Genomic DNA, 25658 nt, shown 5'->3' with positions numbered 1-25658 from the left:
CATTGATCCTCATTAGGAGTAAGAGTTTTAATGTAGAAACGATAGGTAATATCTCCATTGATGGCTGGTATTTATTCAGCACAGACTGAAGATTAAGCTTTGCACTTTCCTGAATTATATGGCTGTTATTTATTTGAGTAAGTTTGCTGTGCAAACTTTGGAGCCCACATTTATATTTTAAGCTAATGGAAAACATGCTCTGATTTTCCTCTTGGTCATCCAGCTGTGCATTGCTTTATGACTAATGTTACAAACAAATGTTTGTCTCGTGTCCATTTTGATCAATAAAGTTCCGGTGAAACTATATTAAATGTTAATTCTCAATAACATGGTAATAATATTAACACAGCAATTCATAGAATCCATGCAATGTGGAAGTAAGCCATTTGGCACATTAAGTGCACACTGACCCTTCGAACAGCATCCCACCCCCTACTCTATCCCTCTAAAACTACATTCCTTATGGCCAATCTGCTGAGTCTGCATATCCCTGGACAATATGGGTAATTTAGCATGGCTAATCCACCTAGCCTGCACACCTTTGGACTGACAGGAAACCCTCGCAGGTGCAGGGGGAGCAAACAAACTCCACACAGACAGTCATCTGAGGATGGATTCAAACCCTGAGTCTGTGGGGCAACAGTGCTGACCACTGAGCCACGGTATCACCCCTTGTCTTTCTTTAATCATGAAAGTGACTAAACTCTGTTTATATTTCACTGCAGAAATATGTGTATTGTGTCAATGTGAGATGACAGATATTTTCGTCCGCTGCACACTATTTACTTCCCCCTGCTAATGACCCCAATCTATATTCCTGGTTCTGGGGTCATTGTGACGCTGCTAGAAAGCACCCATCTGAAAAACATGGAAAGTTCTGCTGGTACTTTTTGACTGTACGGAAGAAAAGTTGTGTAAAATGGTAGTTAGGGAGGTCACTAATTGAAATTGTGTAAAGAGTTGTGTCTCATGTTGTTATGGAATATCATCAGTTTCTGCTGCAAAGCCACAGCAATAACAATACACATGGCTGGCACATGGTATTACCAGGGAGGATGGTGGTCAGCAGTACTTTGGGCAGAGAAGATAAGTTATAGGCAAACAAGGAGGCAGTGCTGGCTCCATCACACAGTTCTTCAACTACTATGCTCCTTGTATGGGATGGGAAAGCTGAAAAAATTTAATCTTTTTATGCAATTCCTGTATTATTTTCTCAGATGTAGTTGTCTCCACCAATATAGTGATGGAAAGTCACAAATCATTCTTTCATATTTTCAGATCTCGGAGAAGGACCGTTTATGCTCATTAACTATTTATGCAATGACACTGTTATTGCAAACAACAAGATCACTGGGGACATTGTACCTTTGCAAATAAACAGTGCTGGACAGGATATTGTAATGAATTTCATGATTACACCTGGACTATACAAGGCAAAGCAGTCAAGTGAGTATCAAGTAGCTTATTTGCGAAAATACGGTGGATGTTCATAGTATTCCAAATCTTGCTGCAAATCTGTACATGTTTATATCTAGCACATATATCCATAGCGACACTTAGCTAGATAGAGTCAGACTTGCTATTTTGTGGTGTTATGAAGATACATTTAGAAATCAGAGCAGAATTTTCCACTGGAATGTCATATCCAGTGGTGACCAATAGCCATAACTCACCCATGTGCTTCCTCCGTTAAAATTGTTGTCCTCCTTAGGTATTTGTTCTGCCAATAATATCTTTAAGATGTGTGGGAAAGTGACTTGCATAAGTCCTCTCAGCACCAAGTAAGCTTCATCATGCAGATTATCCCACTTCTTAGACACCATGTTTGTCCTGGGTCTAGCATGGCATGCTCAATGCCATGAGACAGGCAACTAATTCATTGAATTAAGACTCTTGCAAGGGGCAGTGAAAAGAGGTTAACTAGGATTTTCCTGCTGGTTTCCAGTTTCCTGACCTGCTGTGGAGTGAGGTGGGGAGCGTGGAGAGAGGTGAAATAACTCCACAGAGGTCAGTATCCCACCACCAAGTCAGCCTTTATATATACGTCCTTGACACTGATCCAGCTCTCAGAATTCAGAGGACCTCTAACACTCCTGTTTATTTATCTTTTTTTTTGCACACTCCTATTTATTTTTTCTATTTTAACCCCCACACTACTGCCTAACTGCGGTAGTGCTTATTTTTTCCCCTAGCACCCATAGTGTGTGTGTGCAGGTGTGAGACGCAGTGAGAGACACAAAGTGCCCAAATCTTTATTTGATTTCCACCACCAGAAAAATAGGAAAACACCTGAGTGGCCTGTGACAAGCAATGCCCTTCACATCAAAGGGCAATGCTGCGTGATCAAAACAGTGAAGGGGAGGGCAGGGACTAAATCAAAATAGAGTTGGAGGGGGAAATTCTGCACTCCATTCCCTGCGGCGCCCATCTCTCCCTGAACAACTCCAGGATGTTGGTGGACACCGCGTGCTCCCTCTCCAAGGACACCCGGGCTCTAACATAACCGTGGAAGAGGGGCAGGCAGTCGGCCCTCACGACCCCCTCCACAGCCCGCTGCCTGGACCTGTTTATGGCCAGTTTGGCCAACACTCCTGCTTATATCTGTCAGCCAGGGCTCCCTGATTAGAACAGATTAATAGCCCCAATAGGGAACATATTCTATGAGATCCACCTGGCTGACCTCATTACTACAGGAGGCAATTGAAATTCCTGGATGCACCCATTGATAGGTTGGAGAGGACAGTGCTCTGGGCAGGATATGCTCCATCTTTCCTTGCCTGCCTGGATGCAGGTCTAGCCAAAGGCATCCTTGTAAATGGATATTTACAACATGACCCCCAAATCCAAATCCATTATAGTGGAGGCCTGACTTTTATTTTTCATTATGTATTTGGGTTTTTAAAATGCTGGTAAGAGAGCCCTTCATGTTGAAATGTTCTCTCAGTTACTTGCCCTTTACTGCACCTGTTGCTGCTCTCAATCTGGAAATATCTGATTTGTTATCCACTTTTAACATCTATCTGTCTTTCTTGACTGGGCAGGCAACCTGCCTCCATGCCAATTAAGGGGGACACAGTCAATGTCCTAAAAGGTAACATCTCTCCTTCTGAAGTGTACTTTTGAGATCTAACAACAGTCCAGTCTCCTGTATTCCATCCCCAACTTCATGTGTCACTCTGAGCCAGTGATATCAGTCTTGCCTTATAAAAGCTTGTTAATAAGGAATCTAGACTGATAGAGCACTTCAGTACTGAGGAAGTACTACATTGTCAGAAATACCTTCTTTCCAATGGGATAGTGAAGCAAGATTGCATTTTAATGTTGAGGCGCTAAATTATCCAATGGCATTTTGAAGAACAGCAAGGAATTTTCATGGTCAATAATTATCTGTCAATTAATTTCGGTAAAAATAGATTAACTAATCATCAATCATTTCCCGTTTGCAAGATCTTGTTTAGGCATGTTATATTACAAAATAATTATGCAATTTAAACATAATTGATTGTGAGCTATTTTGTTATATTTACAGACTTTGAAGGCTGTTGTATATAAATTAGTTCTTTCTTACTTGCAGTGTCCTTGCTAATTTTGAGTCTTCAACAAGTAAATGTCAACCACAAATAAAACTTAGTGAGTTTTGAGAAGATTTGTAGCTTAGGTTGAGGTTCTGGATGTAGGTTTGCTCACTGAGCTGGAAGGTTCAGTTTCAGACGTTTCATAACCAGACTAGGTAACATCATCAGTGAGCCTCCGGATGAAGCATTGGTTGTATGACCTACTTTTAATTTGAGTTTAGGTTTCCTTGGGTTGATTGTGTCATTTCCTGTGGTGATGTCATTTCCTCTTCTTTTTCTTAGAGGGTACTAAATGGGATCCAAGTCAATGTGTTTGTTGATAGAGTTCCAGTTGGAATGCCATGTTTCTAGGAATTCTCACTTGTGTCTCTGTTTGGCTTTCCTAGGATGAATGTGTTGTCCCAGTCGAAGTGGTGTCCTTCCTCATCTGTATGTAAAGATACTAGTGAGAGTGGGTCATGCCTTTTTATGGCTAGTTGATGTTCATGTATCCTGGTGACTAGTTTTCTGCCCGTTTGTCCAATGTAGTGTTTGTCCATCTGAAACTGAACCTTCCAGCTCCATGAGCAAACTTATATCCATAAATAAACTGTCCCCAAACATATCCTCCGTAACTAAATAGAGATTGCCGCTTTCCATATGTCAATTACTGATGCTCAACAATCTAATTTATGGGCTTGGTAGGGGATGGATTGATTAAATATGGACAAAAGAGAGGAAATTCTTGGAAGAACTTTCATCTGGAAGATGATTTCTTAATTAAAGCTGAGTATGGAAACTGATAACTTCCAGTTTGCCTTCTCAGCCTATGTTTCATAGGACCCTGAAGAGACCAAAAGGGCTCCTTCAAGCATCCATATCTTTTAGGTATATTTTTGTCCATGCATTGTGGGCATTTCTGGCTTGGCAGCATTTATTGACTATCCCTAATTGCCCTTGAGAAGGCAGTGGTGAGAGTTCTTATTGAAATGCTATGATCCATGTGGTGTAGGTACACCCACAGTGTCTAAATTCCACAAATCCAATAAAGCTCTTTGCTAAGATGCCACTCGATCTGTCTGTCTTCTCTCTAAAGTAATAAATGGGTAGCCCCTCTGCCTAATGACCATCATTATAGCATTGACAGAATAAGCCACAACCATCATATGGACAAGATCTTGGTCCTTCCAGTGGCATCAACAAAAACTTCACAGGGCCATTATAAAATGAAATCTGAGCTACAAAAGGAAATATTGGTACATTGGTCAAACTGATAGGTTTTAAGGAGCATCTTGAAGGTGGTGAGTGGAGGCAGGATATTTCAGACCTTGAAGTGTAAGTCATTGAAGGCATGGCTACCAGTGAATTGAAACTGGGAATGATTTAAATTGAGGCCTGAGTTAAAGGAGTGCAGGGATCTTAGCGGGTTGGGATGCTGGAAGAAATTATGGAAAAACTGAGGGATGAGGCCATAGAGGGATTCAAACGCAAGGATAAGAACTTTAAAATCAAGATGGTGCTTGACCATGAATCACTGTACGTCTGTTGGCACAGAGATTATAGGGATAAGCAAGAACCAATAGACAGTGTTCATTTTAGCCAAATGAGCTCCTTCTATTATATCTAAACTGAGCTCTTGATCCATGAAATACTCTATAAACTTCTCAATGTCAAACCTATTTCTTAAATTACAATTCCTTACCCCTAAACACATTTTTGATTTGTGTATAGGTATAGGCTGATACATTTGAAAGCAGCATGTGAGACAGAACAATGATGTTTGCTTGATTTACTAGATTACATAATATTGACAATGTAGGGAGAAACTAATCAGTCAAACCTGTCTAGGTTTGTGCTTACGCTCCACACCAGGTCATTCCCATTCACATGATCTCTTTTGACCCTGTCTCTGTAACTTGTAATTCCTTTCACCTAAAAAAAACCCATCAAGTCTATAGTTAGAAATTGTGAAATAAGAGTATGCAAGACTCAATAAAGCCAAACGGATTCCCACTCAACATCAATATGTTTGCAGAAACAGAAATATTGACCAGGCAGTAATAGAGTAGCTAAGGGATCAAGGATACAAATATTATTTTTTGACTTTAAGCATTGCTCAAGCATTTTCCATGGACCTGCTTAATTTGATTCTTCTATGGGATGTAGGCATTTCTGGCAAGGGTGGCATTTGTTGCTTCTCTGTAACTGCTTTTGAAATATTAGCTTCATAGGCCATAGAAGATAGTTAAGAAGCAACCACATTGCTGCAGGTCTGGAATCACATGGAAGCCAGATAGCAATTTTTTTCGTTTTAAAATTAATGAACAAGATTTTGTTTTCATTCCAATCAACAATGGCTACATGATTATCCTTAGGTTACGGGGGATTTAATTCTAGATTTTATTAAATTCAAACTTAATCATCTATCATGGTAAGATTTGAAGCCATGATCCAAAAGCATTCGTCTGTAGCTCTAGATTCCAAGTCCACAGCCATTGCCACTACACCACTACTGAATAGTATTTAAAACCTTTCATTCCACCAATTCAGAAAAGGCTAACAGTGAATTTCTTCTCACATGGCCCAGTGAATTGGTAATGTTCTTTACCATAGAGGGCTGGGTTAAGGCTGGGTCATAAAGTATATTTAAGGCTGAATTGACACGTTTTTAATCAGCAAGGGATTATGGGAAAAAGGCAAGAAAGTGAGGTTGTGGATTATCAAATCAGCCATGATCTCATTGAATGGTGGAGCAGACTTGATGGGCTGAATGGACTACTTCTGCTCCTATTTCTTATGGTCCTAAGTAAAAAATACAAACACAAATATAACTTAAATGTTCTGAGCTTTTGAAGCTGATTGCTGGTGTTTTTTGAAAAATTGGATTGAGACAAGCTTAACATAGCCCATTGGCAGTTGGCATAAATTGATTTTAAATAACTGATACAAACCAACTTGCAGCGTTTGGCAATGTTATATGAAAAGGTTGAACAGAATTCTTGGTTGCATTGAGCAGATATTTTATTTCTGAAAAAGCTGCCTCTTTTGTTCTGATGAGTGCTGTATGAGCTTTGCTGTTCCTGGAAGTAGCTGCTTGTTATTTATTAAGGACTGCAAAGCAAAAATCAAATAGCTAAATCTGTAATCTGATGATGAAATCAACAATCTATTTTCAATGAGGTTAGGTTGAACCAGCAGTACTAAATGTTCATGTTCATCTTACTTTCTGAACATAACTATCTGAAATATAACATAATTGTTAAATGATCCAGTCATACTTTAGTTTTTGTGTAACATAGATTGAAGAAAGAGAACCAGGGAGTTGATGATGCCTTAAATGGTGTCATCTACTTTGAGATCACATCTTCAATCTTCAACCTCCATGACAACGTGAGCTTGAGAAAACAGGGCAATAGGAGCAAGAGTAAACCATTGGCCCACTGCCATTTGATAAACATTAAAACATAGAAAACGTAGAAAGAATAGTAGGAGTAGCCCCCTGAAGCACGCTTCTCCATTCATTATGATCAATGGCTAATCATTCAATTCAGTAACCTGTTCCTAATTTTCCCCAATATTTTTTGATACCTTCAGCCCCAAACGCTATTTCAAACTCCTTTAAAATCACACAATGTCCTAGTTTCATCTGCTTTCTGTGGGAACAAATTTCACAGGTTCACCACTCTCTGGCTTTTTCTATTCATCTCAGTTCTGAATAGTTTATCCCATATCCTTAGACTGTGGCCTCTGATTCTGGACTCCACTGTCAGAGGGAACATCTATCCTGCATTGGGCCTGTCTAGTCCTGTTAGAATTTTATAGGTTTCTATGAGGACTCCCCCGTTCTTCTAAACTCTGCTGAATACAATCCTAACCGATTCAACTATTCTGCTTATGTCAGACCTGCTATTTTCAGGAATCATTCCCTTCATACCCAAAACATCTTTCCTCAGATAATGAGGCCAAAACTATGTGCAATATTCCGGGTGTGGTCTCACCAGGGCCTGTGAAATTGCTGCAAGATATTCCTGCTCCTTTACTCAAATCCTGTTGCAATGAAAGCCAATATACCACTTGTCTACTTGACCACCTACTGCATGTGCATCCTTACTTTCAGTGACTGGTGTATGAAGACACACAGGTCTCATTGCACATTCCCCTTGGTCAATTTCAGATAATAAACTGCCTTTGTATTTTTGCTCCCAAAGTGGATAACTCAACATTTTTCCATATGCATGTACCATACATTTGCCCACTCACTCAGCTTCTCTAAATCACACTGAAACATCTCTACATCCTCTTCACAGCTCATCCTCTCACCCAGCTTTGTATTGTATGCAAATTTTGGGATATTATATTTAGTTCCCTCATCTAAAACGTTAACATATATTGTGAATAGTTGGTCTGAGCACTGATTCCTATCGCAACCTACTGCCTGCTATTTGGAAAAAGACTCATGTATTCTTACTGCTTATTTCCTCTCTGCCAACCAGTTTTCTATCTATACTTAAACACTAGCAGCTTTATTTTTACACACTATTCATTTTTGTGGGACTTTGTTGAAAACCTTCTGAAATTCCAAATGAACCACATTCACTGGCTTCCCTTTATCATTTCTACTGATTATATCTTTGAAGAATTCCTGTAGATTTGTCTACATGATTTCCCTTTTGTAAATCCATAAAGTCATGGGTGAGCCCCAACCTAATTCCATTTTTCTACTTGATCTCCATTCTCTTTGATTTCTTTAAAGACAAGCCTTGATTATGCTCAGTGACTGAGCACCCAAATCTCTGAGGAGTAAAGAATCACATAATCCCTACAGTGCAGAATTAGGTCACTCAGCCCATCGATTCCACACTGACCCTCTGAAGATCACCCCATCCAGACCTAGCCCCTTACCCTATCCCTGCATTACCCATGGCTAATTCACTTAAACTATATATCTCTGGACACTATGGGCAATTTAGCAATTCATTTGTCCTGTACATCTGTGGACTGTGGGAGGAAACCGGAACACCGAGAGAAAGCCCATGTAGACGTGGGGAGAATGTGCAAATCCCACACAGTCATCTGAGGCTGGCAATGAACTCAGGCCCCTGGTACTGTGAGGCAGCAGTGCAAGCCACTGTGCAAATGCCTCACAATGACATGCAAGTCTCTGAGTAAAGAAATCTGATCTCAGTCAAAAATGCTGTTCCCGTTTCCAAGCACCTTAGTTCAAAACATTTTATTCAGCGATAACGGCCTCTCCTCAGCATTTGCCAGCCCTGACATATTTTTAACTTTCAATCTCCTTCTCAAAGTTCTGTTCAGTGTCAGAGAAGAAGCAATGTCAATGATTTGGAGATCAAAGTAAGTGGTAAGATACTTTCCTCGCACTTTCCTGTGATCCTGAAAATTGAAATTTAAATAGTTAGCATTCTCTAACTTGTCAATATAGTTTGAAAATGTTTCTTTTTAATTGCAAAGAAATTACTCTGTAATCAGTTTTGACTTGATGCTTTTACAGCACAACACTCCTTTGTGTACCAACATCCCTCTCCTCTTCTTGCAACTAATTAAACCACTCAACATTAATATCACAATAACTTTTTCATTACAATCTTCATTGATTTTATCTTATGACCTATCAGATGTAATGCTTTAAGCTATACACGTGACAGCAACTTTTAGTGGCTCATCCAAGTGACTTCAGTTCATATAGGGGCCTTAAGCGCTGTCAGGCTTTATGGGCTGAGTGCATCGTGGTTGCATTTGATTCTGTCTCCATCAAACCTATATGTATATGCTGGATAATTACCAAGAGCATTTTCTCACTCACTAACTGAAGAAAGCTGACTGAATTATAATTTGGAGATGCCAGTGTTGGACTGGGGTATACAAAGTTAAAAATCACACAACAGCAGGTTATAGTCCAACAGGTTTAATTAGAAACACACTAGCTTTCAGAGTGTCGCTCCATCATCAGGACATGAATTATAGTACACTTACCTGGAACTAAGTAACTCAGTGAAGACAAAGGATGGGAAATCCTTAGTTGGCAATATGGGTCAAAATTAAAGGAATGAATGCCAGCTGACAGTTAAGCTTCAGTTCTTACTTAAATTTGTTTCATGAGCTGTTAATGATCATCATGCCTGCTCCGGCAGTTGAGTAATTAAAGATACTGGACCTTGAGCTGCTCACCTTCTGGGCAGTGGCTCCTTAGTTGGGCTTGAAGCAGATGGAATGGGGTTAAAACGCAGTGGGGGAGCAAACTTAAATGGTTACTGCAGAATTCTGAGCTATGTAGTGTTGGCATATGTTTTTCTCATCTGTAAACAACTTTACAGAAGAGTGTCACAGCAGACATTGTGCCCTCCAAATGTAAACGAATGGGCGGCCTGTTACTGATTTTAAGCAGCCATCTGGAATGCTTGCAAAGCCACCTGCACCAACATAATAGCATTGTAATGTGAAATTGGACCTTTCTGCCCTTGCCTACTGCCTGGAGAACTCACTCAGTAAGGACCACTTTCTATCCTAAAGACTGAAACCTGTGTACTCTTGGTCTGTCCAGAAATGTCACACTATGTGGTTCAACCTAGTTTTGTCATATCATGGCTATCATTTCATAATCAATGAGAAAAAGCTTGTAAGTTTAAGTAGATTGTCCTTCCATCTTAGTATGTTCAGGGCATCTGGAATTTCAGCATTCAGACTCTACTGATGAGAAAAATTGCTTTTACATTTATGTTAATCGTTTCTGTATTAACATGTTCCGGGATATCATATCATGTGCTGGCAAGGGAATGTAAAACCAAGCTTTCAAGCATTAATACTTATGTTGTTTTCCATTTATTCTGTCAATTCATATAAGAGATTTTTCAATTGGAAAATGTATCAAGCAATTATGATAAATGAACTATTTTTGTGTTTAAAGAGCAGTGCAAGCAAAGGAGTCTAATTTAAAAAGACTTTTGTGACAAATAGTAATTTTTGAAAATGTCTAGGTAATGCTTCCCTGCATATTTGTTAGGTATGCCTTTTACTGTTACATTCAACAATAAAATCAGATAAGATAGTCAAAATAGAAAAAAGATTTCTTGTCATCAACTCTGTATCTGAGTCGTAAATTTGATTTTTGCAACGTAATCCTGAATAATACTAAGAAATGAAACAACAAGGAAGTGATTTAAGCTGAGATCAATGTCATAATAAAAAACTTTAGTGAAATGTTTATGAAGATTTTTAGGATCATCCATGCGAGTTTTTCTCAGCAGCCGTCGGTAATTTATCCATGTCATTTTGAGAAATTGAAACCTATTTATAGTGTCTAAGAGAACTTGTGTGATGTTTTGCTGCTTTCAGCAATTCAAGTCAAATTAAACTGTTCGCCAGTGTTTCCTATTCTAATCAGTAAGGGTGATATTAATGTTACTTTTCCAAACCAAACAATTCTTAATGATGAACTGAATCCACTCCTTGTGCATTGATCAGTGTCCGTCTATACAGATCATGACATAACATGCATTATAATTACTTTGGAGGAAGGTTTCACTTGTATCCTAGGTGTAGCAAGATCCACTTTAGGGGCCCTAAACTGGAATCAAACATACTCAGTGTAATTATAGAACACCAAGACCCAGAGTTAAGCTTCTTTTAACCTGCACAATATTTTATTACTAATTTGAACAACTCGCTATCGCAAGTATTTTTTTTGTTCCAGTTTCCAAATCAGCGAGCCTAGTGAATCAACTTGACATCTCTGAAAGCCTTTTCGTAAAATTCATTTGTGGGACTTAGATATCACTGACTGGCCAGCATTGATACCCATCCGTATTTGCCCTTAAGAAGGTGGTAATGAGCTGCCTTCTTGAATTGCTGCAGTCCACTTGTTGTGGGTTGACCCACAATGCTGGTAGGGAGGGAATTCCAGGATTTTGACCCAATGACTGTGAAAGAACAGTGATATATTTCCAAGTCAGGGTGGCGAGTGGCTCGGAGGGGAACTTGCAGGTGGTGGTGTTCCCAAGTACCTGCTGCCCTTGTCCTTTTAGGTGGAAGTGGTCATGGGTTTGGAAGGTGCTGTCTAAAGATCATTGGTGAATTTCTGCAGTACATCTTGTAGATAGTACACACTGCTGCTACTGAGTGCCAGTGGTGGAGGGATTGAATGTTTGTAGATGTGGTGTCAATCAAGCAGGTTGCTTTATCCTGGATGCTATCAAGCTTCTTGAGTGTTGTTGGAGCAGCACCCATCCAGGCAAGCAGTGAGTATTCCATCACACTTCTGAGTTATGCCTATTAGATGGTGGATAGACTTCGGTGTGTCAGGAGGTGAGTTACTTGTCGCAGTATCCCTAGTCTCTGATCTGCTCTTGCAGCTGCCATGGTAATCCCATCACTGTTGAATGTCAAGGGGTGGTGGTTAGAGTGCCTCTTTTTAGTTATGGGCATTGTCTGACATTTTTGTGACACAAATGTTACTTGTCATTTGTCGGCCCAAGCCTGGATATGGTTGCGTTTAAGCACGGACTGCTTTGGTATCTGAGGAGTCACGAATGGTGCTGAACACTGTGCAATCATCGGCGAATATCCCTACCTCTGACCTTTCGACAGAAGGAAGGCCATTGATGAAGCAGCTGGAGATTGTTGGGCCTAGGGCACTACCCTGAGGGACTTCTGCAGAGATGTCCTGGAGCTGAGATGACTGACCCTCCACAACTACAACCATCTTCCTTTGTGCCAGGTTTCACTCTAACCAGCGGAGTGTTTGCCCCTGATACCCATTGATTCCAGTTTTGCCAGGGCTCCTTGATGCCATACTTAGTCAAATGCAACCTTGATATCGAGGGCTGTCACTCTCACCTCACCTCTGGAATTCAGCTCTTTTGTCCATGTTTGAACCAAGGCTGTAATGAGATCAGGAGCTGAGTGACCCTGACGAAACACAAACTGGGCATCACTGATCAGGTTGTTGCTGAGCAGATGCTGCTTGATAGCACTGTTGATGAACCCTTCCATCACTTTGCTGATGATGGAGAGCAGAGTGATTGAGCAGTAATTGGCCGGGTTGGATTTGTCCTTCTTTTTATGTACAGGACATACCTGGGCAATTTTCCACATTGTTGGGTAGATGCCAGTGTTGTAACTATACTGGAAGAGCTTGGCTAAGGGAGTGGCAAGTTCTGGAGCACATGTCTTCAGTATTATTGCTTGAATTTTATCAGGACCTATTGCCTTTGCAGTATCCAGTGCCTCCAGCTGTTTCTTGATATCACATGGAGTGAATTGAATTGGCTGGAGATTGGTATCTGTGATGCTGAGGACCACTGGAGGAGCCCGAGATGGATCATCCACTCGGCACTTCTGACAGAAGATCGTTGTGAATGTATCAGCCTTATCTTTTGTATTGATATGCTGGCCTCCTCCATCATTAAGGATGGGGATATTTGTGGACCTTCCTCCACTAGTGAGTTTTATTGTCCTCCACCATTCATGACTGGATGTGGAAGGACTGCAGAGCTTAGATCTGATCCACTGGTTTTGGGATCACTTAGCTCTGTCTATTACTTACTGTATATGTCATTTGGTATGTAAGTAGTCCTGTTTGGTAACTTCATCAGGTTGACACCTCATTTTTAGGTATGCCTGATGCTGCTCCTGGCATGCCTCCTTCACTCTCCATTGAACCAGGATTGAACCCCTGGCTAGATAGTAATGGTTGAGTGGGGGGTATGCCAGGCCATGAGGTTGCAGATTGTGCTGGAGTACAGTTCTGCTGCTGTTATTGGCTCACAATGCCTCATGGATGCCCAGTCTTGGCTGCTAGATTGGTTCAAAGTCTGTTCAGTTTAGCACGGTGATAGTACCACGCAACACCACGGAGGTTATTCTCAATGTGAAGGCAGGACTTCATTTCCACAAGGACAATGCGGTGGTCACTTTTACCTAAAATGTCATTGGCAGATGCTTCTGCAGCCAGCAGATTAGTAAGGATGAGGTCTTATATGTTTTTTTCCTGCTGTTGGTTCCTTCACCACCTGCTGCAGACCCAGTCTAGCAGTTATATCCGAGCTACTCTTGGTGGTGGCCATTGAAATCCCCCACCCAGAGTACATTTTGCACCCTTGCCACCCTCAGTGCTTCCTCCAAGTGTTATTCAACAAGGAGGAGTACTGATTCATCAGCCGAAGGAAGACAATATGTGGTAACCAGTAAGAGATTTTCTTGCTCATGTTTAACCCGATGCCACAAGACGTCATAGGGTCTGGAGTTGATGTCAAGCACTCCCAGGGCAATTTCTTCCCGACAATATCCCACTGTGTTGCCACCTCTGCTGGATGGGATAGGGCGTATACAGGGATGGTAATGGTAATGGTGGTGTCTGGGGCATGATTCCATAAGAGTGACTATGTCAGGCTGTTGCTTGACTAGTCTGTGAGACAGCTCTCCAAATTTCAGCAGTAGCCCCCAGTTGTTGGTAAGGAGGACTTTGCATGGTTGACAGGGCTGTTTGTGTTTTTGTGGTTCCAAGATAGATGCCAGGTCATCTGTCCAGTTTCATTTCTTTGTTGTGACTTTCTCGTGATTGATACAACTGAGTGGCTTGCTGGGCAATTTCAAAGGGCATTTGAAAGTCAACCACATTGCTGTGGCTCTGGAGTTACATGTAGGCCAGACCAGGTAAGGATGGCAGATTTCTTTTCCTAAAGGAATTTAGAGAACTTTTAAAAAGCATCTTAAGACTGACGAGGAAGCATCATTTCTGTTCATCATTGCAGTGCTCATTTAAAACACAACTGACCATTATTGTCATTGGAAATATTAGTTCTATGGCATGTGATAGCTTTCAGTGTCCTTGTACATGATTGGCTCTTTGCTGAACTTCATAGTGCCTTATTATGAATATAGGTAGGTCTGCCAGATCCTACAGAAATGATTGATGGTATATTGACTCATGCACTCAGTCAGAATATATTCAATATTGATCAGTTTGGCATGCATTGCCACGATTGGTTTACATGTAGCATACACACTGTGACTACACCTGATGAAAGCTCCCAACATTATGATTTCTTAAACATTCACACATTATAGCAGTGCCATTGAGCTACTGTACAAATTTATTTGTGGATGAAGAGCATCTATCAGCATAACTTGCAAAAATGAAGTATTTTCTCCTCATGCTTCCAAACTAGGGACAAGTATCTCTTGGCAGGAGGGCTTGCATCTCCTCTCATGCAGCAAGAAAATCTTCATCTTCCAAATACCTCAGAAAAAAGAACTTTTGTTGACGAATGATTGAAGGCAAGGTGGTTCTAAAAATCAAAATAACTTAGTACAAAAATTTATGAGAATCGTAAATGTTAATTGTTTCTAGGAGGAAATAAAAGCAAGTAACATACATAAAGATGAAGTTTAATTTGGATAAATTTGGATAAATGTGAGGTATTGCATTTTGGTAAAACAAACAAGGACAGGACTTACACAATTAAAACTAGGGCCTTGGGTAGTGCTGAAGAATAGAGAGACCAAAGTGTTCATGTACATAATTCTTTGAAGTTTGCGCCACCAATAGACAGGGTGGTTAAGAATGCATTTAGCACGCTTGCCTCCATTGCTTAGACTTTTGAGCGTAGGAGTTGGGACATTATGTTAAGGTTGTACAGGATGCTGGTGAGGCCTCTTCTGGAGTATTGTATTCAGTTACTAGGTCACCCTGTTATAGGAAGGATATTATTAAGTTTGAGAGGGGTCAAAAGATTTACCAGGATGTAGCCAGGAATGGAGGGTTTGAGTTATGGGGAGAGGCTAGATGGGTTGGGATCATTTTCACTGGAGTGTAGGAAGTTGAGGGGTGACTTTATACAATCATGAGGGTTGACATGAGGGTGACAGGTATCTTTTCCCTAGATTGGGGGATTTCAAGACTGGAGGGCATATTTTTAAGGCGAAAGGAGGAAGATTTAAAAAAGACATAAGGGACAATTTTTTACACAGACAGTGGTTTAACTGTGGAATGAACTTCCAAAGGAAGTGGTGGATGCAGCTACTATTACAACATTTAACAGATATTTGGATAAGCACATGAATAAGAAATATTTGGAGGGATATGGGCCAAGTGCAGACACGTAGGACTAGTTTAGTTTGGGATTATGGTCGGCATGGACTTGTTGGTCTGAAGGGGCAGTTTCTGTGCTGTATGGCTCCATGACTCTATGTTTAATGAAGCACTGAATTACTCATGCCTTAACTTTGCGATGTCCCTTCAATGATCTTTAATATTCTTCCTGTTAGCAATCCCAGATATGATTTATTATGTAATGTGATTTATGTCAGATATCTTGCAAATCAGAAAGGCTCAAAATGGCATCAAAGATTGTCAAGCCTCCAAATTAATGTCTAAGCAAAGTGCTTGCTAGTTTGACCCAATTGCCTATCCATGTCTGCTTTTGTCCATCACACTCTGAAAATAATGGTGTTCCAGTAAGACATTTTGCTGCTATCTGACTAATTATGGAGCAAGAGACAGTGAAGAGTGGAAAACTCAGGCCACTTGGTGAGGCTGCCAGATTTTGTATTGTTGTGTAATGTAACAATCCATCATGGGAGGTGAGCCAAACACATTTTTCTTTGAATCTTTGAAAGTAATTGATAAAGGAGAAACACATTTAACAGCAGGATAGGAAGACTTCTGTGAAGTATGTACACTGCTTGGCCAGTTGATATTGCATTGTTTTTGAATTGTAGATTCTATGTAATCTAATGTAAATAATACTGAAGTGGAAGGTTTGCAATATTCAGTATTTTAGCATGTTGTACTTGTGACACAGTGGTAGTGTTCCTATTTCTGATTCAGAAGGTCCTGGTTCAAGTCCTACCTGCTGCAGAGGTCCAAACAAGCTGATTAGATGACAGATACATCAACATGAGATATTTTAATTTACTTTAGGCCAGGTCTTTAAAGATGCTATAGTTTCCTTTCCTGTCACATGAGGAGCCAGTGGTGAACGCAATGCAATTGATAATGGTTGCTCCACAGCCAGTTAATGCGCCAAGGTGCTCTCTAGTCCCAGAACAACCAGAAGCTGCAATGGACAGGATGAGGTCTTGACATTAAGTGTCAATAATCCATAATCATGTGAGTGTCAGCATGCCAGGACAGGAAAGGGAAGTGAGGCTTGGGGGTTGTGTGGCTGGGGTGGTGTGTGGATGTTAGTAGAGAGGCCAGAGTGGGGAAGGATTATCCACATGGGACTCACTTGTGGGAGGAAGGGTGACCAATGTTGGAAGATTGTTGATGGAGCTGTCCATCGCCCCTTCTTTCGGGTATGAGCAGGGTCCCTTTGTGGGAACCCTTCAAGCCTGACTTCCTCCTAGAAATTGAGATGGGGTCTGAAACAGTCCTTCAGTAGTCATTGATTGATCATTTAAATGTCTCAATTAGGGCAAAAGTAGTTAGATCGGCTGGCATTATTTCAAAGGGAATGTAGTATAAAAACAGGGAGGTCTTGTGAAACTCTTCAAGGCACTGGTCACACCATAGTTGGAAATACTCTAAACAGTTTCAATCGCCTTGTTGAATGAAGGATATACTGCTTTTGGAGGGAGTCCAGAGAAGGCTCACTTGGCTGATTCTGAATTTGAAATGAGTTTGTTATGAGGAGAAATTAGGTTGCATGGGCTTAAAATCATTGATATTTAGAAGAATGAGAGAACACTAATTGAAACACACAAGATTCTTAGGCAAATTGACAGGGTAGATGCAGAAAGGCTGCTTCCCCCTACAGGACACTCCAGGACTGAGGGCATCATATCGGAGTAGGGGATCACACAATTAAGACACAGTGAGGAATTTCTTCTTTGACAGACTAGTGAATCTGTGGAATTTTTTTTAATCACACAGGTTGGAGTATTAATTCTAATCAAGGCTGAGATAGATGTTTAATCATTATGGGAATCAAGGATTATGGAGATAAAGCAAGAAAATGGCGCGAGGATTATTAAACCAGCCATGATCTCGTTGAATAGTTTAGCAGTCTCAATGGGCTGAATGGCCTACTTCTGCTCTTACATCATAAGGCTTAGGTATTTTTGGGCCACTGAAAATTGCGCAGAGGTCAGGGAAGGCGGTAGCCCAGTACAAAGGTGACTGAGGGAAATTGAGCTCTGAGTACATGTACAACTATAATACTGCGTTCTTAGTCACACTGTAACGCAAAATATATTTACATTTATATTCATGCACAATATTTTTATTTGCTGCATTAACCTTTTCTTTAATAATTTGTACTTTATTATAATATTACAGAATTGCCAGTTGTTTCGCTTGAGTCTGCTGAAAGACCCAATTACTTCATACACGTTGATGAAGATGATAATCTTCACTTAGAGCAATGGGAAGACAATCAACGTTTCCACAAGGATGCTTCATTTATCCATCACAGAAGCAACTGGATCCCAGGCTACAGTACATTTGAACTCTACAGCAGGAAGGGCTTTTTTATCACTTTGACACCATCGGCTGTTAAAGTAGTACAGTATGACTATTCTGAATCATTTAAACTTTCAAGCAGCTTCAGAATTGAAGGTAAGTGACCAAAGGTGTAATAGTTTCACTGAGTCTGAACAAAAACTGGAATAGCCATGTTTCATGGAAGAAACTCTGAAGATTTTTGTAACAGGGTTTTGCATCCTTGGAGTCATGTGTTCACAGAGGAACCTAGAAATGGAATCTTCACCTCTGAGAAGATTCTTGGGCATTGGGACCATATGTCAGCCCTGAACCTAATGGTTTCAAAGGTGAGATTGAAACCTAATGGCTTCAAAGGCCAGCCTGTGAGATTGTCCCGAGCTGACCAAGGAAAGGGCTGTTTTGGAAGCTCCACCCATTTTTCAAGTAGCTGAGAGGGGTCAGTTTTTGTCCAATGTGTGTTTCTTGACACAGTATGTTGATAGATCAACAAGAAATGAGGCCACATTGGATTTGGTACTGGGTAATGAACCCGGCCAGCTGTTAGATTTGGAGGAAGGTAAACACTTTGGTGATAGTGACCACAATTTGGTTAAGTTTATTCTAGTGATGGGAAGGGATAGTTATATACTGCAGGACAAGAGCTATAGCTGGGGAAAAGGCAATTATAATGCAATTAGGCAAGATTTAGGATGCATAGGATGGGGAAGAAAACTGCAGGGAATGGGCACAATTGAAATGTGGAGCTTGTTCAAGGAACAGCTACTGTGTGTCCTTGTTAAGTATGTACCTGTCAGGCAGGGAGGAAGTGGTTGAGCGAGGGAACTGTGGTTTACTAAGGAAGTTGAATTTCCTATCAAGAGGGAAAAGGAGACTTATGTAAAAATGAGACGTGAAGGCTCAAGTTAGCCAGGAAGGGCCTAAAGGGAGTGCTAAGACAAGCTTGAAGGGGATATGAGAAGTGTTTGGCAGGTTGGATCAAGGAAAAGCCTAAAGCTTTTGATAGGTATATCAGGAATAAAAGAATGACAAGAGTAAGATTAGGGCCTGTCAAGTAGTGGGAAGTTGTGCATGGCATCCGAAGAAATAGCAGAGGCACTAAATGAATATTTTTTGTCAGTATTCACACAGAAAAAAGTTAATGTTGTCAAGGAGAATACTAAGATATAGGCTATTAGACGAAATAGAATTGAGTTTCATAAGGAGGAGCTGTCAGCAATTCTGGAAAGTGAGAAAATAGATAAGTCCCTTGAGCCAAATGGGATTTATTCTAGGATTCTCTGGGAAGCTGGGGAGGAGATTGCAGAGCCTTTGGCTTTCATCTTTATGTCATCATTGTTGACAGGAATAGTGTCAGAAGACTGGAGGATAGCAAATGTTGTCCCCTTGTTCAAGAAGGGGAGTGGAGACAAACTTGGTAATTATAGCCCAGTGAGCCTTACTTTGGTTGTAGGTAAAGTGTTGGAAAGGATGATAATTATCTAGGGAACAGGAAATTCGACGTTTCGGGCATAAGACCTTCATCAGGGCCCGAAACATCGAATTTCCTGTTCCTTAGATGCTGCCTGACCTGCTGCGCTTTTCCAGCAACACATTTTCAGCTCTGATACTCCAGCATCTGCAGACCTCACTTTCTCCTCCTTTATAATCATCTAGAAGGAATAATTTGACTAAAGATAGTCAACACGGTTTTGTGAAGGGTAAGTTGTATCTCACACACCCTACTGAGTTCTTTGAGGAGGTGATCAAAAAGGTGGATAAGGGGGAAACCATTGATGTGATGTACATGGATTTCAGTAAAGTTTTTGGTAAGGTTCCTTATGGTAGGCCACTGCAGAAAATACAGAGGCATAGGATTAAGGGTGATTTAGCAGTTTTGGTCAGAAATTGGCTAGCTGAAACAGACAAAAGGTGGTGGTTGATGGGAAATGTTCATCCTGGAGTTCAGTTACAAGTGGTGTACCGCAAGTGTCTGTTTTGAGGTTCTGTTTTATAAATGACCTGAACGAGGGCATAGAAGGATGGGTTAGTAAATTTGTGGATGACACAAAAGTCAGTGGAGTTGTGGACAGTGCAGAAGGATGTTGCAGGTTACAGAGAGATGTAAGCTGCAGATAAGCTGCAGAGCTGGGCTGAGAGGTGGCAAATGGAGTTTAATGCAGAAAAGTGTGAAGTGATTCATTTTGGAAGGAGTAACAGGAATACAGAGTACTGGGCTAATGGTAAGATTCTTGGAAGTGTGGATGAGCAGAGAGATTTTGGTGTCCATGTGCTTAGATCGCTGAAAGTTGCCACCCAGTTTGATAGGGTTGTTAAGAAGATGTACGGTGTGATTGCTTTTATTGGTAGGGGGATTGAGTTTCGGAGCCATGAGGTCATGTTACAGCTGGACAAAACTCTGGTGTGGCCACACTTGAAATATTGTATACAGTTCTGGTTGCTGCATTATAGGAAGGACGTGGAAGCATTGGAAAAGCTGCAGAGGAGATTTATCAGGATGTTGACTAGTATGGAGGGAAGGTTTGATGAGGAAAAGCTGAGGGAGTTGAGAGAAGAAGGTCAAAAGGTGACTTAATAGAGACATACAAGACGATCAAAGGGTTAGATATGGTGAACAGTGAGAGCCTTTTTTCTTGGACGGTGATGGCTAGCACAAGAGGACATAGCTTTAAATTGAGAGGTGATAGATAAAGGACAGATGTCAGTGCTAGGTTTGCTCAGACAGTAGTAAGGGTGTGGAATGCCCTGTCTGCAACATTAGTAAATTCGCCAACTTTAAGGGCATTTAAATGGTCATTGGATAAATATATGGATGATAATGGAATAGTTTAGATTAGATGAACTTCAGACTGGTTTCACAGGTTGGCGCAACATCGAGGGTTGAAGGGCTGACACTGCGCTATATTGTTCTATGTTCTATCCAGTTAGAGATGACAAGCAGCCTGCATCGGTGGTGGATCAATTGGCGCACCTGAGGTTTTGAATTGCTGGCAGCCCCAAATAGAGAGGTGTGCGCTGCCACTCAGTAGGTGATTCCCTTCACCAATGTTCTGTGACTGCAGTAGTAAGGCCTGGAACCTGTACTTCTGGTGAAAGGTGGGATGTAATTAAAGGTGATCTTACTGGTTCCCCCAGCTGGGCTTTGGGCAGAGCCAGGAAGATCCCAGCAACATCACCAATTTTCCTTTGAGTGGGCATTTTTAGGTGTGGCCAATGTATGGAGTAGAATTTATGCAGATAGAGGGTTAATGGTTTGGTATTAAAGATTGAAGTGACATTGACATTTTCTATGTTTGCGTATAACTCATGTCCATAATTCTGCAACCTTTTAAACCAAAGTACCTATTTGCGCTCACCTTCCAGCTGCAGAGGGAACCCTAGTCTTGGGAGGTTATAGAAACATGGAAGAGACATCATGAATCAGCAGATATTATATTTGAACAAAGTTAGCAATATATACTATAGGGCCTGTTTCACTGGGCTTTACTCAATACATAGTACTTCAAGGCAGAACAAAAAATAATTCTTATATAATAAAGACTTGAATATTACTGTTATATTAACAACCAGTTTAAGACTATCAATATCACAAATATAGCTCACTGATTCTTGCTAAAGCTACATAATATAAGTTGTGGCCTGCAGACCAAAAACATATCTAAGTATTGTGCCCCTTTTCAATTAAACAATCATTTCCAGATAAATTTTTCATGATAACACCTTGATCTGTTCCTTTTCTTTTCGAAATTTGGTATTCTTGGTTTTGCCCTGATGAGTGCAAGACCAAATCTTTCAACAGCATATCACTTTTTCTCAGCAATACTTAATGCTTTATGCCAATTATAACAGAACAAAAATGCAGCCAGGAGCATCCATTTTCCCTACAAGCCATGGCCAGAATTCTGGGTTCAAAGATTAGTGTAAGTCAATGTTTGATCAATTATTTGACCACAGAAATATCAAAACAAAGTCCATTTCTTGCTGGTGTCCACACTTGCAAATTTTGTAGCAGTTATTAATAGATTGTGATCAGAAACTGGAGAAGGGAAACAGATATGAATTGTAGCAACTCCCACTGTTGCATAATTGATATCAGCTAACTTAGCAATGATCAGTGATACAACCTTAAAGTCTTTTGACTGCCCATCTTAGCATCACAACAAATTAAACCTCGAGCCAGATCTTGAATGTTGCAATAACACAACATGAATGAATAAACATCTGCTTCTGATGGAAAATACTTCATCTATTAGAAGAAAATGTAACATTCAATATATAGAGTTAGTTTATCTTTAATTAACTGATTATTAGTTCTGTTGACTATAGAGAAAGCATAACAAATGTATCTTAAGCAGTCTCTAACAAAATGTGTGAATTTTATCTGGAAAATTGTGAAATATGTAATCATATATCAGCAGTGAGTGGTGAAGAGGAAATATACCCAATGAACCAGCAGTAGGCTATTAACGTTCATTACATTAACTTTGCATGTATAGGCTATTAATGTTCATTATATTAACTTTGGAAATGTAAATTAATGTATTTACTTAATCTAATACTATATTCCAAATCTGTGCAGTAGTAGATGATTAGTATTACAATGTTACTGCTGGTTGATTCCAGAGCATTCCGCAAAATTCCTGTTTAATTTTATTTATTGAATTGAAATGTATAATTTCCATCAAATCTTGGCGTGTTTTAAATGCCGGAAGAGAGGACTACATCCTTCTTTTGAAATTTCACATTCGTTAGTATTCGTCTTTCTTGTCTATAAGTTTATCTAGCCTTCAGCATATTTCTTGCTTACTTATAATGTACACATTGCAAAAATAGATTTCAGGTGTGAAACAGAAAATTATATGAATTCATCATTATTAGGACTTAATGACTGGCAAAGAGTAAAGTTCCAGACTATGACATTTCTTTTACATGACTGCGGATGCCATAGACATTCCTAACATTCTGATCAATGGATGTATGTTTTCAAGAGAGAGGAAATGTGTATGTTTTAATTGTTGTTTACCATAAAATAATATAAAAACAATGTGCATGCAATTTCAACTGACGTCTTTGAATATCTTGTCAAATGTATGACCTCTTCAAATAGCAATTATTTGTCATCTCTGTAGGGCTGCAGAGGCTGTTACCCTTGTTTTCTTTTGACCAATGTATAGTGTTAGAATTTAGTCCTACATGAGGTGTAATAAAGGTTGTAAAGCAAATAGTGGCATGAACATCTAGTAATTAGATATTACTAAATAAAATAATGTTTTTCCTTATTGTGGAAACTTAATTGGGCAATGGACTGTGTGCATTATCAATGGCAACCAAATAATCCTGAAGTGATGGAATGTAATAGGAGATGCCTTACAAGTCAGAGATACTGTCCTGAAACTAAAGCTGGTCAAACAGAGCCCAACCAAGAACTATTGGAACAATGCTCTCTTCAAGGCTGTTTTGCTGCATAGATTTAGCCCTTGAATTTTACTCATGACCCCCTGAATATAAAGAGTCAGCTAATACTCTAAAGGGGAAAAGGTTGTGCTGCTCACGGAAGTTGCCTGTAACTATATCTTCTAACTGGCACAGCTGTCTACATAGAAGGATAAGGAAAATATTCCACTGCCCCGATTCAGAAAGTGCAAAATTTACTGCTAATAAAATCAACTAACATGGTAGTTAGGTTTATTGAACAATCTTATTTTATTTATCTTCTGAGCTTTTGCTATTTGTGCAATATTGCATTTTCAAAGTAATGAAGAAATACATTTCAGTGAAGTGCATTTACTCATCTGTAGAACAGATTAGAATGAGGACAGATAATTAAAAATTCAGTTGATGTTGTGCAATTCATTTGGATTTCTAATCTTAAGAAGATTTTTAAAAAACCTCTATTTATTAAGGCAAGGATACTTTAGAGTGGGATTTCATATGTGTGCTTTTAATTGGTATCGTAATGCACTGCATATATGGAGAAGAAACATTAACTTTAACCAATACTGATCACATTAGATTCAAAGATTATGCATGAACTCCTGTGCATTGTAACAACTGTGCGGCAACAGAAATCCTAATGGCAGTTTCCATAGTAGTATCACATTACCTCTACTCTTGCCCTTTTGCTGGTCTTAGTATGTTACTGGCAATAAAATATGTTCTTGAGGTCGTCTGTCGACAGATTTAATTCCTGCACTTGAACAGCTGAAGGAACAAATACATTTAAGTCCTTCAGTTTTTTTTTTCATTTGTGCCATATTAAATCTTTTATGGAATCGATATTTTTCATTAGACTGAAGATTATAAATTCAGATTTTCTTGTTTATTTTGATATTGTTAACTCACCTAGAAGTCAATAAATGGAGCACTTCACTACATCTGAAGGGGCTGAGGGAGTGGTATGGCAGTCTTACTCATAGATATATAGGGTACCTACCAGGCATACAATGAGTTTATGTAAGTCCCTAGATGGAGCACTAAAAAATGAGGAGGATATGAAGAGTGTGCCCATTGTATTTCCACTGCTGTTTTGCTAACAGAGTGAAGGGCAGCAGCTTGTTTATCGACTGACCAGAGGTGTGCACCGAATGAAGGTAATTAACGGAGCCAATTCAAGCCTTCACCCCAGGTTTAAAGCATTTTGTCAGCACTCCCCGGCCATGTAGCGAGGTCACCTGTTGCATGGAAGCATTCTCCCAACAGATTCTCGGACTGAGATTAGGACTCAGTAATGATCATATTCAGAGGGCCATGGTCCAAGGAGTTGCAAGATTTTAAACGTGTATTTGGTTGAATCCCAAACAAGAGCAAACATTTGGCATTGCCTCAAATAAGGCCACCCTTCAGGACTAGCAAGTCTGCAAAGCCTTTGCTGAGACTGTAAAGCTGCCAACACCTGGAATTGGCCTCATGAAGAGCTAGCCTCCATCCTTAACTGGGTGACACACCTAGTAATTGCTTCCCAACTGGGAACTGCTGCAAGGGTTTCCTCCATACAGGATTATTCCATTGGCTGTCCTCTGGGCTTGAAGGCCGCATCAGGTCTCATGACATGCCTGCAAACTCTCTGCACCTCAGAATTATGTAGTTGTTTTCTATATAAATAATACTGTTTTTCTTACAATCGTCCTGATGAAGTGAAAATCATGTTTTCCCTTTTACATATACAGAGAAAACTCGATTATCTGGCATTTGATTATCCATCTATTGGATTACCTGGAAAGATTGCAAGGTCCCGATGCTCGGCTAAACAATGTTATTTGGCATTCAATCATCTGGAATTCGATTAACCGAACAAAATACTGCCCATCCATGTCCTTCGGACAATCAAGGTTCCTAATGTCCCCGAGTGCCAAATTTTTGCCCAGTCATTAAACCTGCTTATCCTTCTTCAACTTTCTTACATCTTTACAGCATACTACTCTACCTATCTTTGTGATATCTTCCATTTTAACTGCAGAATTTTCACTCGTAACATCTAATTCATTGCTGCAAGTTGTTAAAAGTTGGGTCCTCTGCCTAGGTCCCTATGGGGCTCCACTCATCATATCATGCCAAACAGTCAATAGATGTATTGATGTAAACTCTGTTTTTGCCAGCTAACCAATCTTCCCTCCAGGACACCCTAACAAATGCCTTTTGAAAAT

The 25658-nt window shown here is 40.1% G+C and overlaps 1 protein-coding gene across 1 annotated transcript in view; it reads left to right on the top strand.

Annotated features, from left to right (window-relative positions):
• The window catches only part of otogl (otogelin-like), a 206216-nt gene that overhangs the window by 108066 nt on the left and 72492 nt on the right, over positions 1-25658 (top strand). The window contains exons 28-29 of the mRNA XM_060840058.1: positions 1279-1446; positions 17854-18132. Coding sequence (XP_060696041.1) covers positions 1279-1446; positions 17854-18132 — 447 coding nt within the window. The remainder of the gene's footprint in view (positions 1-1278; positions 1447-17853; positions 18133-25658) is intronic.

Source organism: Hemiscyllium ocellatum, chromosome 19 (genome assembly GCF_020745735.1).
Source record: "Hemiscyllium ocellatum isolate sHemOce1 chromosome 19, sHemOce1.pat.X.cur, whole genome shotgun sequence".
Taxonomy (NCBI): Eukaryota; Metazoa; Chordata; class Chondrichthyes; order Orectolobiformes; family Hemiscylliidae; genus Hemiscyllium; species Hemiscyllium ocellatum.
Note: the sequence above shows the minus strand (reverse complement) of the source record. Positions and strands in the feature narration are given on the sequence as shown.